General features: G+C 37.7%; 1 protein-coding gene across 1 annotated transcript in view; it reads right to left on the minus strand.

Moving 5' to 3' along the window:
- MBP (myelin basic protein) overlaps positions 1-21,128 on the minus strand; it is a 137,216-nt gene that overhangs the window by 91,577 nt on the left and 24,511 nt on the right. Inside the window, exon 2 of the mRNA XM_070940651.1 lies at positions 6,675-6,747. Within this exon, the coding sequence (XP_070796752.1) occupies positions 6,675-6,722 (48 nt within the window). The 5' untranslated portion in view covers positions 6,723-6,747. The remainder of the gene's footprint in view (positions 1-6,674; positions 6,748-21,128) is intronic.

Genomic DNA, 21,128 nt, shown 5'->3' on the forward strand with positions numbered 1-21,128 from the left:
CGAAGGTACCCGGGTCCTATGCCATGGAGCGCTTTAAAGGTGGTAACCAACACCTTGAATTGCACCTGGAAGACCACTGGGAGCCAGTGCAGCTCGCGCAGGAGGGGTGTCACGCGGGCACAACGAGTTGCACCCATAACCACCCGCGCGGCTGCATTCTGGACCAGTTGGAGCCTCCGAGTGCTCTTCAAGGGGAGCCCCATGTAGAGAGCATTACAATAGTCCAGCCGGGAGGTGACAAGGGCATGAGTGACCGTGTGCAAGGCGTCCTGGTCCAGAAAGGGCTGCAACTGGCGGATCAGGCGAACCTGATAAAAGGCCCCCCTGGCCACGGCCGTCATATGCTCTTCTAAAGACAGCCGTGCATCCAGGAGGACACCCAGATTGCGAGCCCTCTCTGTGGGGGGCAAAGATTCACCCCTGATAAACCCTTGGTCTCTGTAATTCTCTGTAGAGAGAATTTCCATGGAGGGGAAGGGAGGATGGTGAAAGAATAAAAGAATGTGGAAAAGGATTTACAACAGTGGTGGGGTTTCAAATTTTTTTACTACCGGTTCTGTGGGTGTGGCTTGGTGGGCGTGGTATGGCTTGGTGGGTGTGGTTTGGTGGGTATGGCAGGGGAAGGATACTGCAAAATCCCCATTTCCTCCCGATCAGCTGGGACTCGGGAGGCAGACAATAGATGGTGGAGGGGCCAGACAGAATTTTTACTACCGGTTCTCTGAACTACTCAAAATTTCCGCTACCGGTTCTCCAGAACTGGTCAGAACCTGCTGAAACCGACCTCTGATTTACAAGTACCAAAACGGAGGCTAGATCAAAAAAAGGATATGGATTGTGAAGGGGGCATCAAAAACAATTTACTATTTGCCAATGTTTTTTAAGTTGCAGTATTTTAAGAACAATTTGAGAAAAGCTGATTTAAAGTAAAGAAACACAGTTCTTTTTTTTCCTCCCTGACTTTACTGAATGAGACAAGCTGTTTTGTGAAACACAATGAAACCAGAATTCTGGCCTCAGACAAAAATAGTTGAGTTCATCCTTTCCATGAAAAGCATAATTTTAAATGTTGTTTTCGTTGCTTATTCCCATAAATGGCTTTATTTTATAAACTTGCTTCATTTGATATATGGACGAAAATTTCACTATTAAAAGGAAATGATATCTCCATTTCTTGCCTAACCCCAAAGAAAATACAGGTTTTATTTAGAGGAAGGGAACTGTTGGCACAAACCTAGTTTGTTTTCCATTCACATTTTACATTGTCGGGCAAAATTCTTAAGATTTAGTTGAAGTGTACTCCATTGATGTGTACTCCTTGGGTGTGGTGATTTAGCCAACTATGAATCCATCCAACAGTAATCTAGTTTAGCCCAGTTTCACCCTTTTATTAAGAAGAATATTATAAGAGACTCTGTTGAAGGCTTTGCTGAGGAATAGCCACACTATGTTTGTGGTTTTCCCCTGATTTACTCATAATACTTTATCAAGAAAAGATTCTAAATCCTGTGAATCTTTTCTGAGAAACTTCTAATATAGCCCAGACAAGAATTGAATAAAGAATTATAGGTTAGCTGTAATTTATTGCTGAGATGTCCTGAAACCTAACAAGCTATATCACACAAATATTACTGTTTTGCAGTAACTCTTTTTCATATAATTCCTGGTAAAATATCAAAAGCAAGAAAATTCTACTGTATTGAGATGGTCTCCTTGGGTCAGAAGGCCTGCTAAATAACATGGAGCTCGCAAGCAAAATCAATGTTAAAAATAATCTAAGAAAAGCAAGTTGTTATTTTTTTCTATTTTGTGATCGATTTTACACTCTGTCTTTCTATTTGTATGAACAATAGTTTAAGTCAGCTTCAGACTGTTGAAATTTATTTCTTTTTGAAGAGGTTATTCTATTTTTTTTTTGTGTTAGGTATGATGGTAATGTGAAGGGAAAAAAGAGCACTGAGGGCATATTGAAGCCTGCTGAATACAGAAAACAACATTTACTCAACCTTCCTAATTCTTCCCCACCAGTTTTGTCACCTGAAACCACAAAGAAGCTGCTACTTCCTGCCATTACATGTTTCACTACAATTATTAATCACTGACTGATTATCAAGAGTACAAAGTACTTCAAAATATTTCTTTACTCTTTCAGAAACAAAGAAGTGATTGAAGAAGACTTTATAAAGACTTTGTGAAGAAACTTTAAAAACAACAACAGTCTAGATTAATGACATTTTGATAGGACTTCAAATCATACTTCAGTAATGAAACTTGGAAGGAATATTCACCTCATTCAAAATATTTACATGACTACACAATTTAAAGTTCTAAAATTAAAATCACACCATGGCTACTTATAATCAATTCAGATGGGAGGCAGAACTTATGTTTGTGTGTGTGTGTGATTATAGCAGAGACAAATCTACAGTAGTTAGTATTGGATAAGGATGTAGATTAGTCTAGAAAAGTCTGATAATGTCCTCCAGAAGGCAACTGCAAACCATTTCTACATTATGCCAAAAAAAGCATGGATGCATCTATGTAAGGCACCAACTCTTAAGCTTAACTTCAAAAATAACTTGACTACTTTCATATGACTGTAAAAATCCCTAAAGCATTTTATTTATTTATTATTTATTTATTTTTTAAATTTTTATACCGCCCCCTCTCCCGAAGGACTCGGGGCGGTGAACAGCCAAGATTAAAAAACATACAATATAAACATTAAAATACATTTAAAACAAAATTAAATCCATAATGGCTTTCCCCAATTTAAAACCCCTTACCCATAAAATTCAACAATAAAAAATTTTAAGCCAGCCTGGCTTGCCGAAATAGGAACGTTTTCAGAGCCCAGCGAAAGGTTCGGAGGTCCGGGATCAGTCGTATCCTTGGGGGTAGCTCATTCCAGAGGATGGGTGCCCCCACAGAGAAGGCTCTTCCCCGGGGGGTCGCCAGTCGACATTGCCTGACCGACGGCACCCTGAGGAGACCCTCTCTGTGGGAGCATATTGGCCGGGGGGAGGTTATCGGTGGCAGAAGGTGGTCTCGTAAATAACCAGGCCCTAAGCCATGGAGTGCTTTGAAGATGAGAACCAGTACCTTGAAGCGCACCCAGAAGACTAGTGGAAGCCAATGCAGCTCGCGCAGGAGAGGTGTTACATGGGAGCGCCATGTCGCCCCCATAAGTACTCACGCGACTGCATTCTGCACCAGTTGGAGCCTCCGGGTGCTCCTCAAGGGGAGCCCCATGTAGAGAGCATTTGCTTGATACTTTTTAAAAAGTATCCTTAGCCTAGCCTAAATGGTTTTTAATTGGGATTTTAAATTTTATGGATTTGGGGGTTTTAAATTGGGAAGCCAGTGATTTAATTCTTTTTAATTATCTTAACTTTTGTATTTGTATGTTTTTTAATTTTGGCTGTTCACTGCCCTGAGTCCCTTCTGGGAGAAGGGCGGTATACAAATTAAATTAATAATAATAAATAATAAAAAGGTAATAGAATTGTAATTGGCATAAATCATCCTTTCACATCTTAAATAATTCTCAGCATGAGACCCACTGTACATGTGTACATATCACTTAGCATGGTTTTTCACCGAACCCTTTCATTCCTGACATGAATACAACAAAATCAGAAACTAATCCTGAGTAATATTAATGCAGTGAGGTCTAATAATCAAACCTGAAAGAGAGTGAAGGCATTGAGTGAACTCAATGGAATTAATCGGAATTGGGAATGAGTGCTCCTTAGAAATAGGGTAGTCACAAGTTTACCAGCTTCAAATTGACAATTTCAAGATTGGTGTGTGTGTCTCGATTCACCTGATCTGGACGAGTAAAAAGAGAGCTCAGAGAAAAGAATCCTGTCATGAATTCTCCCTCTAAAATTTAATCCTGGGATTTAAGAGTACCCAAAGGATACTGAACTGATTTGGTAAATTCAGCAACAGTGGAACTGACAATAGTGGAGTTGAAGAAGACTGATTACAAAAAAATAACTCAAAATTGCTGGAAGTAGTTTTGGGGTGGTCACAAGCCCTTATTCCTCATCTCCTCCTTTAGTTTCATTTTAAACTGGATTTAAGTGGGCAGGCTTTTTAGAAGCTCCTGTGCATTTCTCTACATGGGGCTCCCCCTGGGGTGCACCCGGAGGCTCCAGCTGGTCCAGAACGCGGCCGTGCGGGGGATTATGGGGGCGACGAGGCGCTCCCATGTGACACCTCTCCTGCGCGAGCTGCACTGGCTTCCGGTGGTCTTCCGGGTGCGCTTCAAGGTGTTGGTGACCACCTTTAAAGCGCTCCATGGCTTAGGGCCGGGGTACTTACGAGACCGCCTTCTGCCACCAATAGCCTCCCACCGGCCAGTACGCTCGCACAGAGTGGGCCTCCTCAGGGTGCCGTCTGCCAGACAATGTCAGCTGGCGACCCCCAGGGGGAGAGCCTTCTCTGTGACGGCGCCCACCCTCTGGAACAACCTTCCCCCAGAGTTATGTACAATAACAGACCTCCGGATTTTTCGTCGGGCCCTGAAAACCTATTTATTTCAACTAGCTGGGCTGGCTTGAGTTAAATTTTAAATTGATTTTAAATTGGGTTGTTTTAATTTACGGCCAAATATTTAATTATTTTAATACTCTTTTTAAATTTTGTATGCTCTGTTTTTACCTTGGCTGTGCACCGCCCTGAGTCCTATTTGGAGAAGGGCGGTATAGAAATTTAATTATTATTATTATTATTATTAATAATAATAATAATAATAATAATAATAATAATGCCAGAAGTTTGGATTTGAGTACAGCAAAAACCACTGGGAACATCAGGTTGAGAAAGTTTTAGAGAATGAGAAACTCAAGATCTTGTGGGACTTTAGGATTCAGACTGACAGGCACTTGGTCCACAACACACCTGACATAACAATAGTTGAAAAGAAAAAAGTATGGTTCATTGACATTGCAATACCTGGTGATGCACGAATTGAAGATAAGCAGCAAGAAAAAATCACAAAGTACCGGGACTTACAAATTGAAGTTGAGCGACTGTGGAAAAAGAAATCGTGTGTTGTCCCGATTGTAATTGGAGCCCTCAGAGCAATACCCAAAGGGCTACCCCACTATTTAGAAATTCTAAATTTGCCGGACTTGAACATTTTGACTCTACAAAAAACCACCTTACTCGGAACAGCTTACATCCTCCGACGATACCTTGGCAATTCCTAGGTCCTTGGTTAGGACTCGAGCTGCTGAGCTATTAACCAGCCTCAAAGGCTGTGAATCTCACTAAAGATTAACCAATAAATAATAATAATAATAATAATAATAATAATTATTATTATTATTATTATTTGTGTGAATCTTATGTGATGCATCAGTTAAATCCATAGATTCACAAATTTATTATTAAATAGATTGGATCTGCGGTTGGTTAGATTGTGATTTAGATAGAATCGTATTAGCTCCTGGAACTCATCTTTTTAATGGTCTTTGAAATGCAAGTATTTTGGACAAGTATTTTTCTTTTCTTTTCTCGTATATATGTATTAGCTTAATGGTTCACCTCATCCTGGTAGAGTTTCACAAGATTTCTAGGGTTTTGTAAACTCTGCAATCTACAGAAAGATCTGCTGAAGTTGACTCTGACCCTGCTTTTATCCTTGTCTTTTATCCTCATCTTGATTTCTGTAGTCATAGGTAACTGTTCCTAACTATAATGATGCCAAAATGACTAAACGCGTTGTGTTGACATGACAAAAGTGCTGTCCTTTATATTTTCATTGCAACATTGCATGCAAGTACTTAAAGAGCAGAGCTTGTGTCATAAAGCATGTTTTAACACTTGTTTCCTGCAGAATGCTTGTCTGTGATTCACAGAGTGGACAGGTACCTGTGCAGAGCCTTTAGAAGGCCACAGCATTGTAATCCTTTAGTCACTCCCAAGTGGATTGCTGCAATGTAATCTACCTGGAGCCACCACTGAAAACTATTCAGATGATGCAGCTGGTCCAGAATGCAGCAGCACAGGAAGTTATGGGAACCTCAGAACTCCCATGTCATACCTCTGCTCTGTGAGCTGTACTAGCTCCCAGCATGCTTCCAGGTGGAATTCAAGGTGATGGTTATCACTATTAAATCCTCTATTTCATGGAGTCAGGTTATTTGTAGGGACCGCCTCTCTATAGTTGTTTGTGCCTATCCCATTAAGTCTTCCAGTAGGATCACACTTTTGGGGGTCCCTTCATATAGAATTCCAGACGCATGTCTTTTATGTTGCGGTGCCTGCCCCCTGGAACACCATAATCCCCAAAATTGGCCTTGACCCTTTCAATACATCTATAAAATCAGGCGAACTTGGGACTATGTGTGTAATTGCTATTGTTTTTGTCTTTTTATTTTTTTTAATGCATTATGCTTTTTACCTTTCTTCATGTAAGGTGAAATTTGTAATTTTGTGTATATTTGATTGCAGATGGTTTAATACTAAAAAATAGGAAAAAATTGTGGTAACCTGAAATCCAAGGAGATCCTTGAGCTTGTAGCTATTATTTGATTTGGGGAAATGCAATCTTCACGGTGTCATAATGATAAAGCTTCACCTATAAATCATGTCATAACGTGTAATGAAAGAGCTGTATTTCCAAACACTGACCTACTTGCAAGGATAATGCTTTTCCTTACCTTTGCCTTCTCAGTAATTTGATCCTGTTTTCGAACTTGATTCCCCATGATGATTTCTACGTTCCTTCCAGAGCTACAATAGAAGAATAATTTTTTAAAAGTTGGTTAGAAGCATCACAATGATTTAAGTGTGAATTAGACAACTATATTGTCCTAAAATTTATACCCCCTCTAAGTCTATATATACTATTATGGAAAATGTAGTTTTATGTTTTTATAGTTCATACTATGCTCCAGGCTCAGTCTCAAGTATACATGGGGAGGCTTAGGAAAAACTGCTGCAACTTAAAATGCTTTCCCCCCTCTCTCCCCCAGTCATTGCAACCAATTTTGAGATCAATGTCCTCCTTTGGTATAAGGCAGCATACTGTGATGCTGCCTTATTAAATTAAATTTAGATATAGTGACCAAAGCAAATTGTAGTGCTTAAGAGGTTAGTCCCAAGTTATTTGCAAAGCATGCTTCTGAGGCAAAACCTCTCCAAACTGTAGATCACTGATAAATCTAACAATTGATATGCCTGACACTGATCATTATGGCACTAAATTAAACTGATTCAATAAAAGCCAACAATATTTCTTTATACCTTGGTGTGAACAACTTGGTTTTGAAGAGTACAGGAGATAAATTTCATCCATGTAGAAAAAAGTACAGGAATGTATTTATCCAATGAACACCTACAGAAGAATGAGAGGTGTTTCATGTTTGACAACTGTTTCATGTTCCTCTTTTTAATCCAATAATGTAAAGCTCTCTACACACAAGGACACATATTTTAAAATGACGCACTGTCATGACAAAAAATATTAGAAATGTATTGAAGGTGAACCAAAACCTGTACCAAACTAAGAAAAGCTTTCCATTTTTTAAATTTTTATTTTCAGAGTGTTTTTAAACTTTTAATTTAGATTGTGATGAAAGGTGTCAAGAAATCATGAAGTTTTGGTTTTCTTTTTGTTTCACAGTAACTATGGTAAATATAAGAACCTCATAATCTACCCATGGGAATTTCACCTGACATTTATTTTCCTCAAAAAAAGAAAAAGAAAAGAAAATGCTTTTCATAAAATTGAATGAGACTGGAAGAAATCATACAGGTGCAGTTTCTGGCCCTCATGCATATGCAAGCACACAAAGAGCGAGAGAGAGGGAGGGAGAGAGAGAGAGAGAGAGGGAGGGAGGGAGGGAGAAAGAATGAATATTGTTTCATGTAACTAAAGGGTGGTTGTGCCACATGGTTTGTCTTACACAGGTAGTCTTTGAATTACAACATTTTTTTAAGTGACTGAAAAAGTTATTTATGACTATTTTTCACACACTGATGTAGCATCCCCGTGGTAGTGTGATCAAAATTCAGACTCTTGGTAACCAACTCATATTTATGATGGTTGCAGTGTCCTGGGGGCAGTGGTAGGTTTCAAATTTTTTTACTACCGGTTCTGTGGGTGTGGTTTGGTGGGCGTGACATGGTGGGTGTGGCAGAGGAAGGATACTGTAAAATCTCCATTCGCACCCCACTCCAGGGGAAGGTTACTGCAAAATCCCCATTTCCTCCCAATCAGCTGAGACTTGGGAGGCAGAGAATAGATGGGGGTAGGGCCAGTCAGAATTTTTACTACCAGTTCTCTGAAATACTCAAAATTTCCGCAACCGGTTCTCCAGAACTGGTCAGAAACTGCTGAAACCCACCTCTGTCCTGGGGTCATGTGATCACATTTTGCTATATTTGGATAAGCAAAGTCAATGAGGAAGCCAGATTCATTTAACAATCGTGCTATTAACTGAGTAACTGCAGTGATTCACTTAACAACTGTGGCAAGAAAGTTCGTAAAATGGGACAAACTCACTTAAGAAACATTTCACTTAGCAACTGAAATGTTGGGCTCAATTGTGGTCGTAAATTGAGGACTACCTGTATTTCGAGATAGTGCATACAATCTTTCTGAATGTTCTCAGCTATTTCTTCATTAACTTGCTCAATGATACTGAAGTTTGATAAAATGCACAGTTATTAAATGATTTTAAAACCATGGCGAGAGTGGTTTTAAATCCATCAATATCTGTGCATTTTATGAAATTTCTAATTATCAGGAAGAATTATCAAGTGCCCTACATTTTTTCAAAATCTGGCATATGAATGATCCAACTGACCAATTAATAAATAGTAAGCAAAGTCTGGCAGTTGGCAGACAAGAAAACATTAAGCAGTTAATTTTCTGTCTTTGTAGTATTCAAGAGAGCTATTAAAATATCAATAAACAAGAGTGGTTGGCAATACACGAAGTATGATGGCCAACTTTGCTCATATTTAATTATTGCTCATATTTAATTATTGCCAGAAAACTTTCACTGTTTTCCTCAGTGAATTTCAAAAAATATATCTGATTCTTTCTAGAGATTCATATTTTTACCAAGAAGTATCTAGTATATTTTTGATAGTAGGCCTGAAGAAGGTGAAGGAGAAAAATGGGTGGCACTCAAAAGACTGGACAGAGCAAACAAGTGCAAAAACAAATGAAAGTTGAGCCCAACAATTTCTTTATTTAACCATTGGATTTCAAGGCTGCCTGACTACAAAAGGACTTGGCTTTTTGGGTGGCTTACAGGTTTTTTTAAAAAATGAATTCTAAGCACTGTTTCCAAAAATTCAATGAAAAAAATTGCCATCCTGAAAAGGGAAAACTGGGAAGGCATGCTATGAAATAGGCTTAAAGTAATTATAAAAACACATATACCATCCTCGCAGCCTGAACAAAGGAACAAGAAAAACTCCCATCCCAGATATTATAGAGTATTCCTCGCTTAGCGCCATTCATTCAACAATCATTTGAAGTTATGACGGTGCTGAAAACGTGGAGCTTAGAACACTCCTTATAATTGTGGTGGTCACAATATCCCCATGGTCACAGTAGGGGCCATGGTGACTAGATCTCAATCTCAACATCTCAACATCCCTTGGTCACATGATCACCATTTCCAACCTTCACTGCAGGCTTCCCACAACCAAAGTCAATGGGGAAGCAGACAGGAGATCGCAAATGATGACTACCTGACATCATGAGCTGTGGTGGCACAGTGATTAGAATGCAGTACTGCAGGCTATTTCTGCTGCCTGCTGCCTGCCTGCAGTTCGGCTGTTCAATTCGCATCAGCTCAAGATTGACTCAACCTTCCATCCTTCCGAGGGCAGTAAAATGAGGACCCAGATTATTGGGGCCAATATGCTGACTCTGTAAACTGCTTAGAGAGAGGGCTATAAAGCACTGTGAAGCAGTATATAAGTCTATTGCTATCATACTGCCAATTTCTACCTATAACAATGTGTTTAGCACAGGGCAATAGAAGCAAATTCCATTCCATTTTGGTCATGGCAGTACTATGATTGAAGGATGTGATAATTGAAATTGGACATTTTTAAACCTACTTTTATTTTGCACATTTTCCTAATACACGAGGAAGCATTTGTAGAGTATAGCAAAGTGCAGAGAGAACAGAGAAATATCAGTGGTGAGTTTCATTACCAAAGCTGAACAATGTCTAAAGTATAAATTTGCATTGTATGCCCATTAAAATGTGTAAAGCTTCTTACCCTGTAAGAGAAAAAACTTCCACACAACTAATGAGCAGGTATATTTTTTTTTTATAAAGAGAATATTGCTCAAAATATTAAGAACTTCATCCAAGAAACCCCAGCTATTTATCAGATGATTTCAAAACACAGAATTCTGCAGAAATAATTCTGCACTGATGCTAACAGCATCACAAGCTGCTCCATTGTTAACATGAAAATCAAAGATTAATAAAGGAATCCTTAGAGTAAGGATTCTAACAGTCCAACACATCACTTTTAAATGTTCTTTTATTCAAATGAAGCATTTAATAGTGTCATAAACATTAGCCTGTCTAAAACCACAGAAAGAATTTTAATTTTTAATGAAGATTTTTTAATAACAAATTACATTATTTTATTTTTGGTGGAAAAAAACTATTTCCCCATTAATTCAGATAACGCCAACGAGTTAAAAACAGATGAATTGTTCTGCAGGTGCAAAGGCAACCAACCAATTTAAAGATTCAGACAAGTTATGTGACCTGTTCCAAGATCTAGCACAGAGGGAGGATGTCCCAAGGTTCAGATCATAGATGGCTCTGCTTTCCTTTCAGTAGGTCAACTTTGTCTGTCCCTCTTCTCATTCCTTCCTAGATTTTCTCTTTACTCAAAGATGGATCCATTAGCACAGAGATAAATTAATTTTATCTCCTCTTCTGTGCCCTGATAGTCAGTCTGGTGGCATGAACCTGAAAACTGAAAGTCAGGTCCATCCGATCACATACCCACACAAAATTAACTTAAAGATAACATTTCACTTGAGTCAACTTTGTAAGCTGATGATTTCATGGACATGTCCACATTGTTTCTTTGTCAGCCCCATAGAAGTGGTTTTTTTTTTATTATCTTCTTTTATTTATAACCGTTATTATCTTCTATGTTTGTTTAAACTTGCCAGGTTAGTCTACAGAATTCAGGTTTCTTTGAGGTTTTCCAATCCAAGTATGAACATGATCTAAGCTATTTTTTGAAATAACCCAAAATCAACTAGAAATTGTCTCTTGCTATGGCCAAAACCATTAAAAAACCCCAATCCAAATAAAATCATACCTCAACCAAAAAAGTCATATCCATCCATGACTATAATTTTCTGAGCACCTTGTACCTCAAAGTCTTTAAACGCAATTCTTAGCCATTAAAAATATTTCAGTCTTTCTTTGTGCATTTCCTTTCTTGCAAATATGGATTCAAGGTTCAATGGTTCCAACTATTGATTGAACAAGCATTTTCAGTTCAACACTAACTATAATTTATTTAGATGTTTGAAAATGACATAATTTACTTAGTTTGCATCCAATGTAAAGATAGCTAGGGCTGGAGTCCAAACTAAACATTGTCCAATTTATAATAGCTTTATGAATTCATATTAATGAGCCACAACAAAAGTAAGATCGATTTTGATTCCAAACACATGCTAAGCATAAGGAGTTATAAAGGTAAAGATAGAGGTTCCCCTCGCACATATGTGCTAGTCGTTCCCTACTCTGTTTCAAAGCTGAAGAGCCAACGCTGTCTGAAGATGTCTCTGTGGTCATGTGGCCGGCATGACTAAATGCCAAAGGCACACGGAACATTGTTACCTTCTCACCAAAGGTGGTCCCTATTTTTCTACTTGCATTTTTTACGTGCTTTTGAACTGCTAGGTTGGCAGAAGCTGGGATAAGTAATGGGAGCTCACCTGTTACACGGCACTAGGGATTCGAACCGCTGAACTGCTGACCTTTTGACTGACAAGCTCAGCATCTTAGCCACTGAGCCACCACTTCCCTTAAGGAGTTATAGACAAGAGTTAATAAAGCTGAACCATGTTTTAGAATTGTGTCCAAGTTAAGATTTGGGGAGCTTTCCCTGGTTATATCAAATAAATTCAGTTTTCTCACTACACAGTGAGCCTATGAAATTTTACCATTTTCCTGGAACTTGGAGAAAGGATTACATTCCACCTTTTTTACTAGTTATAGTACAATACAGGTAGTCCTCAACATACAACAGTTGGTGACTGTTCAAAGTTACAATGGCACTGAAAAATGACTGTTTTTCATAGTTATGACCTTTGTAGCATCCCCATGATCATGTGATCAAAATTCAGGTGCTTGGCAACTGGTTCATATTTATGACCTTTGTTGCATCCCAGGGTCATGTTTTGCGACCTTCTGACCAGCAAAGTCAACGGGAAAGCCAGATGCACTTAACAACCAGGTTGCTAACTTATCAACTGTGGTGACTCACTTAACAACTGTGGCAAGAAAGGGCATAAAATGGGGCAAAACTCACTTATCTCATTTAATAACATAAATGTTGGGCTCAATTGTGGTCGTAAGTTGAGGACCTGTACTAACCTTTTATCATTTCTACTCTGTTCATTGTTAAAGTAGCTCCAGATAGATGCCATCTTTGTGCTATTAACAATTGCACTGAGAGAATAGGACCCCTTGTGCCATCATGTTCTTGTGAACCTATCTTTATCCTTGTGTTCTTTATGCACTGGGAGGGGGATGTGTACAGAGATGCTTGCTCCATACTTCCATGCTCCTGCAACAATGCAGATGTGCCTCCTGATATATGCAAATGGGGGTGGGAGGCGGACAAGAAAGTTCAAGAAAGATAATAGTACCACCTCTGCAGGCCCACAATGCAAAGAAGAGCCCCTGTACAATTAATGCAGAAGTGTATTATTAGAACTCATAACAGACATAACCCTGGGTTTAGCTGCAGATGCTTAACCTGCAGGATTGAAGGTTCTTTTTTTTTTCAGAGAAAGGCAACACTTTCAATCATCATTTAATGAAACAAAGATGCTTGTCTCTACACTCGCACTCAAAGTTTATCTCCAATTATACGAAGAATGAAATTCTTTTAATATGTTTGGATAATGTGATTCATTTGCCCTTCTGCTCATGTACTTTCTTTCCCCCCCCTCTTTAATTACAGAGGGGTTGGTTGTTGGTTGCTACAATCAGTCACATAGGGGAGAGATAAGAAAAATATTTTTATAGTAGGATTGCCACCTGGTCTGTTTGAAACCAGTTTAACCGCCCTGTTCACTTCCTTCATCTGTTCTTGTCACTGAACTACAATACTGTGCAGTTACCACATTTTACAGTTCTATCCACAATCATGCAAATCAGCAGAGGCCAAACACACATTTCGGGTAAACTGGCATGAAATATGAAAGCAAGTCTGAAATGCCATCATTTTCCCCAAATGAATTTAACCCAATCTGTTGTCAAGACTAATTGCGTTTTGCAGCAAAAACAAAACAGAGTACATTTGAAGGACAATTTGCAGCACATCGCAGGATTATTTGTACCTCTCTATCCCAACAATTTCACTGCATTTCTTGACCGGCAAATGAAATGACTTACTCATTTTTGAAATGGCAACTTTATCTATTCATCAAAAAATGACTCAGTGTGTTTTTTTTCTGGGGCATAGATTTTAAACACATTTTGGAACGTTAGAAAATCATTAACTACTCTTTCCCCCAGGTAGATTGAGAAATCTGTTAGACATATCTGACATATATGGAAGCTTTCCCTTTTTTCCTCTTTTTTGTTTGCTTTTGTAGCTTTTACTTCATATACTTGTTTCCTTATTTTTATTTTGTCATTTCTGTCTGTAAAACTTATTAAAATAAGTATTTGACTAAAATAAAATAGAGATATAACAATAATAACAACTACAAAGCATGTGAACCAATTCCACTGGAATCGGTTTTGAGCTTTTGATGATCCGTTCAGGCAGGGGTGAAATGTTCCCAGTTTGGATCGGATCGCCCAATCCGGTAGCGATGGCAGCAGGTAGTTCAGAGAACCGGTAGCAAACATCCCTGCCTGCCCCCCTGCCCACCTGAGCCGCGCAATCATCAAAGGCTTTTTTTTAAAAAAATTAAAAGCATTTTTCTACAACTCAGCTGAAGAGGTTGTAGAAAAATGCTTTTAAAAGCCTCTGACGATCCCAGCTGAGTTGCCTGATCGTCAGAGGCTCTTAAAAGCATTTTTTTTACAACCTCTTCGGCCAGAGGTTGTAGAAAAAATGGTTTTAAAAGTAAAAAAAAAAAAAAAAGTTGGCTACACCCACCCAGTCACATTACCCCCCACCAAGCCACACCCACAGAACCGGTAGTAACAAATTTTACATTTCACCACTGTGTTCAGGTATGCAAATCCTGGTGCAAGTATCAGGTAATAAATTGTATATCCATCCATAGTATACTCTATTAAAGGATAATAGATACAAATTGTTGCTGCTACCAATATATTAATATCTAGAACACTTCCACTTTGTTAGTATATTAAACTACACTGGTATTGATGCAAATCAGTAGTTTTGGAATCTGGAAATAAAACGAACCTATTTCCAGTAATCTGGAAATAAAATGAATTGCCTAATACAATTCTATCACTTAAGTTTTCCCAAACACAGTCATCCGCGTTTCAGCAATGTTTGAAGACCACAAAATGTCCTAATGTTCGGAACTATACAATATATAAAGCCATACTTTTGTTATGATAAACCTATCATGGCTTTCATTGCATTTACCATCACATCATTTCCTGGTCATTTATTTCTATATAAATTAGCAGATTATTTCAAATGGTCTTAATGGCACTGGCATCAGACATATTACACTTGTTGCAGGCTGTCTTTTTAAAGTTTGACTTTTTACAGAAAGTCAGACTCAAACTAACCACACGAGTTCCTGTTTGCTGTCTTGGATGAGAACATTTAATTGCTTGCTATCTATGCAAAGGCACACCTCCTGGCTACACTTCCCTTTTCTCAGTGTGATTCAGACAAACCAGTTTGTTCTACATGCCTTACTCCAAAGGCACGTGGTACAAGATTTTGAAGCTTTTCAACTCTGTTTTGACAAAATCCTTTAAAACACAAAACACAGACCATCCCTCGATTTTTCAGTTAACTGCAAAAGCTTATGACATGTTTGAAAACAGAAGTAAGACTCCTATTGCTAGCTTTCATTAATTGGAAATTGAAAAGATTGGTTTCATGCAGTTGTGGGATTTTCATTTTGTTTAGCCTGTTAAAAAGGCCGAAGAAGATAAACAATGAAATAAGCAATATAGATCATTGAATTGAAAGCATTGCTTCTTCTGTTGTTCTAAATAAAGCCTTCTGCAACTTAATGCTCTCCCGACCATCATCATCACTGGGGACATTTGGGGAATTCATCTTCCAGAATTTTCTATTCCATTTGGATAAAGTGTCAGGGTTCCAAGTAATACACCCATAGCAAACAGAACTCCAAGGCAAGCAGTTTCCTCAAAGAACAGGTTTATTGGATATATGGTGAAAACTGACTCTAAAGGTTCCTGCCGTTTTCACCTAATTAAAAGTCCCCCCCCTTTCCCACACAATCAGTCACATGGTCCAATCAAGGCGCTCTCTGGTTGCTAGGTAGCATCACTCCTCCTCTCTTCAGCCACCTGTGGGAATGTCCTTGATTCACAGGGGAACTATTTTGTTTTGGCTACAAAAACCCCAGCTATCTCTACTCCCCCTCCCTATCCCTTAGCACCATTGTGGCAACACTGAAGCCTCCAAGATGGCCTCAGCCAGGCTAACTTCAGAGTTGACATAAAGACTGGTGAGTTCTGGGAAATGATGACACCGGTTTGGGAAGTTCTAATAGAAAACCTGCTATAACGTTCATTAATTTGGCTTAACCTTCAGAAAGTCAATTGAAATATATCAGTCATGCATTAGCAGGGTTAAAACACAATGTAAGATAGAGAAGGAATATTTAAAGGGCTCAGTGGGAAATGATTGGTGGGGCTTGGGACACATCTGTAGAAGGTCAGGTGCAGCCTCTAAAATATTCTGTGTCCATTATTATTAGTAGGAAGCCATGATTCAAACCAAGTAAAACAACTCTGTACTAAACTTTTAAGAAAGAGCTTTTATAAGAAGCAATTAGAGTGTTTTTTAATAATATTTGGACAGTGAAACAGACTGCCTGTGAATGATAAGTACTTTGTTGCAATGAACATTGACCATATATCCTTCCAATATGCTCTAGTTGTGGTCTATTTCTATGAGGGACTGGAATAAATAAACCCTTTTAGATATCCCTGATATACGTATACTTACTATTCAGTAACTGTTGCAATTTACATGATGTGGTCTAACTGGCACATACATGATGGATAAATTCCACTTCATGGCATAATGGACAGAGATGAGGGAGGCTTCTTAAGAAGATTTCAACCCTCTCAGTTAAGTATGAGAATTAAAATCTGTCTCCTCTCTGTCGAGGGAGAAAATCCATTTGCACACCAAAAAGGTGTTGCATCCTCAACCAGGATTTTTAAGAGTACGCATTGTACCAAGTTATAGACTGCCTTTCCCAAGAATATTTTCAAAGCTATCGATATCCTGATTATTATTTTCAAAGCCTTTTCCACAGAATAGCCTCCACCCCAGTGGTGGTATTCATTCGGTTTTATCCAATTTGGGCGAACTGGCAGTGGCGCCTGTGGGAGGTTCCGCCCACCCACCCGGACGTCATCATGTCCCGTTTTTGATGCTCTGCGCACACTCTCACTTTTGCAAACCGATAGTGAAGGTAAGTGAATACCGCCCCTGTTCCACCCTGAAACAGAGAGGTTCAGACTTGCCTCTTCTCTCAGGCATTGGGGAAGTTGGGAGGTGAGCCCGGTATATATGCATGTAAAAGCAAGCTCAGGACCATATTGGTTGGAAACATGCGGAACAGGCCTTCATCCTGCATAACGGCTGAAATGATGATTTAAGAGAGTATTGTTATGACACTGATAGCGTGTTAGAGTCTCAAACTTGTTTTTAATTATTATTAAGCTTTGTTTGTTAGGTGCCAATAGTTGTTTCATATAATGTAGGTGGCCATATAAATATTTCAAATAAATAAATAAATTGCTAGATGATAATGCTACATCTAAATTTCCGCATTGTAAGGTTTATTTATTTATTCACAGCTTGGTAATAAATTACAGAGTTGTTCTTTCACACAACCCGTTTCCTAGAAGAAGATACGGCAGGTTTCACAGATACGGCTCAGTTAAATAAGAATCTTTTACTGCTGACAAGAATGAAACCATATGAAACAGTTCATCGCCTGCTGCCAGTTGTAAAGCTCATGGTGGCTTGAGTCTACAGTTCCTTTTTTTTTTTTTAATGTTCTGCTCTCCCCATGAATTAATGCACTGTTTGTGCAGTTCTTGGAGATCTTGAAGTTGAATGGTTATTGAGAATGTACAGAATTGCCCCTTCTGGTCTGAGAACCACTGGCTCTTTCGTTAATTCTCAAGACAAACGAACAAAAATGATATTTATAACATTCCCCCACCCACTGGTATAATCCATCTTCAATCAAAATAATAAGTAAAAACAAATAATCCTTAAAATTATCAAAGAGCAATGAAATCAACATCCACTATATGGTAAAAAAGACTCACAACACTAAATGTAATATCCTGCCATCTAATCTTGCTCATAACTTTTCAACAATAAAAGCTAACTTTAATACTCTCCATTTCAAGAGGTGTTCACAATGGCTTTTATCAATCAGTCTGCTTTATGAAATAAGCTTTCACATCTTTAATACATCTACATCTAAAGATGCAGGGAGCCAGATCAGGGGAGAAGAGAATTTCATAACTGTGGACTTTAGTCCTAATACGCAAAGAAATGGAATACCGAAATCTGTAAAAAGAGAACTGGAATTTTTTTTAAAAGTCTTGTTAATTGTGTTTATAAATCAGGTCAGAACAAGGTGGTAGATTGGATAAACAGGGAAAATGACCAACTGCATGAAACACTACTCTCAATAACTTAAATTGGCCAATACAAACCCTGCAATGGGAATAAAATCAGCAAAATGAACAATGGTCCTGAACAATGTGTATTGCAAAACAATGATATAACATTCAACTCGGATAAGATGGAGTTGAACCAAAGGCAGGATGGCATCTTGGTTTCTATCAGTGTTGCAACGGCTAATTATTCAGTGGTTTAACGCATTTAGTTCAATACATATTTGTATGAATAATAAATCTGAAGCAGGAATGGGTAATTGCCATTTCTGCAGTGGAATGCAGCTATTTAATAAAAATATTCTGTATGCAGTAAACCCTTGATTTACCAGAGCAATGGGATAGAAGAGATGCATTAAAAGAGAATGTATGTTAAATTTGAATGGGATTTTACACATGCCTATCCTGTACAGGCCACAAAAGAGAATGGGTTTTTACACATGCTTTTTCTATGTATTTTATGCATGTCATATATATGTAAAAGGGATTTTATACAAATCTATTTTGCTCATGGATAAATGACAACTAGGATTTTACATGCGTGCATTTAGGTTTTATAAGTTCCATCCAAGATCTCTTTAATCAAGCACTTACTAAACAGTCCTTTTATGGAGATGGAAGAGAAATGGCAAATAATTTATCTCTGTCAGTATTAAATATCTATTTATTTATTCATTAAATTTATATGCCACCCATAGCTGAGATCCTAGTACCTGTGACTGGTACAGAAAGTTATTGTATGTTTTGTTTGACATTGTTATAAGCTGATATCTGTTATTTGTATTTTGAGATATGCTGTTTTAGATATGCATAAAGAATTGGTTATGAGTCTTAGGTTTTTCTTTAAACTACATCAATGCACAATTTAAAAAAGCAACTTGTGATAGAGGCTGGTGTCAGAGAAATACAAAACTTGAGAAATATAATCGATATTGAGATTTTTTTTTTTTTATTGAAAAGTTTTACAAAAAGTTTACATATTCCCCCCCCCTTCCCTACCTCAACCTCCCCCCTCCCCCCTCCCCTTCCCAGAACAAATTACAGGATATAAACTTCAACAATCATAATCAATCCTAATCTAAACAATTATGACATTTCACATCTCTTGTTTCTTCAATTCCCTAATTACCCGCCTAGCTTTATTACTTAAAAACACACTAAATATCTATATAATCATTCATAACCTATCTGCAATTTCTTATTCCAATATTTGTTTTGAATATAATCTATCCACCTTCTCCAATCTCTTAAATATCTTTCATTTGAATGATTCTTCAGGTACGCCGAGATTTTTGCCATTTCCGCTAGATTTATAACTTTCATTGTCCACTCTTGGATTGTAGGTAAATCTTGCTTCTTCCAATATTGTGCCACCAACAGTCTTGCTGCAGTTATTAAATTCAAAATCAATTTAGTCTCTATAACTGTACAGTCCGTAACTATACCCAAAAGAAACAGCTGTGGTGTAAATTTCAACCTCTTTTTAAGAATATTTTGTAAAATCCACCAGATTTTAATCCAAAACGCTTTAACCTTTTTACATGTCCACCAAATGTGAAAATAAGTAGCATCCTCACAATTACATCTCCAACATTTTGGTTGTACATTCGGATACATACGAGATAACTTTTTTGGATCTAGATGCCATCTATAAAACATTTTATAAAAGTTCTCCCTTAAATTTTGCGCTTTGGTAAATTTCACATTTGTTACCCATATTTTCTCCCACGTTTCCATCATTATTGGCTGTTCAAAATTCTGCGCCCATTTTATCATACAGTCCTTAACTAGCTCTGTTTCCGAGTCCATCTCTATCAGTATATTATACAATCTTTTTATATGCATTGGGCTTTGATCTCTAATTTGTTTAATTAAATTTTCATCACTTTGTATAACACCAGTTTTCTGGTCTTTTCTCCATCTGGCTTGTAATTGTACATATTGAAACCATGTTTGAATTATTTTCTCCTCTTTCAACGCATTCACAGATTTTAATTTTAATATACCTCCCTCCATAATGAGAATATCTTTATACGTAATTACATCCTGTCTACATTCTATACTTGTATTCTCTATTGCGTGCCTGGGTGCTGTCCATATAGGTATTTTTTCATTTAACTTATATTGATATTTCTTCCAGACACGCAATAAAGCATTTCTCAGTATATGACTCTTAAATGCTCTGTCCACCCTTTTTTCATACACTAAATAAGCATGCCAACCATAGACCAGATCATACCCTTCAATATTCAATATCCTTCCATTTGTTAAATTAATCCAATCACTAATTGCTGATAAAACAGCTGCTTCATAGTACAATTTTAAATTTGGCATTTTCAGTCCTCCTCTTTCTCGTATGTCCTGCATTATTTTCAATTTTATCCTTGGTTTCTTACCTTGCCATACGAACTTATTAATACCTTTCTGCCACTCTTCCAGGTTGGCATCCTTTTTTAGTATTGGTATCATTTGAAAGAGGAACAAAAACCTAGGCAACACATTCATTTTTATAACTGCTATTCTACCCAACAAGGACAATTGTAGTTTTTTCCAATTATCCATTTCAACTTGTATTTTATGCCATATCAATTCATAATTATACTTATACAATTTACCATTAGAAGATGCAATATAAACTCCTATATTGAGATTTTGATTCAAATCCTTTCTTTTACAATTTTGTGATTTTTTATCTCCCTTTATATTTTAAAGTTCATAATTAAAGAAAGAATTAGGAAAGAAAAAAGAGACTTTTACTCAAATCCAAAAACAGTCCTGTTCACCTGGTTGAGTCTGATTAAGTTATAATTCTTTCTCTCTCTCTCACACACACATCTCTCTCTATGTGTCTGTCTGTCTGTCTGTGAAGCCTAATAACAAAATTCAGAGAAATAAATGCAAACATCTGGATGATAACATACTTAAAAAAAATACCTTATTTATGGGAATGAAAAATAATCAAACTCCACAGGTGTGAAGCAGGGGTGAAATGCTACCTGTTTGCTCTGGTTTGAGTTCAGATTTCCTGCTTTC

Source organism: Pituophis catenifer, unplaced genomic scaffold (genome assembly GCF_029215685.1).
Source record: "Pituophis catenifer annectens isolate HBS135680 unplaced genomic scaffold, rPitCat1.0.hap2 SCAF_3, whole genome shotgun sequence".
Classification (NCBI taxonomy): domain Eukaryota; kingdom Metazoa; phylum Chordata; class Lepidosauria; order Squamata; family Colubridae; genus Pituophis; species Pituophis catenifer.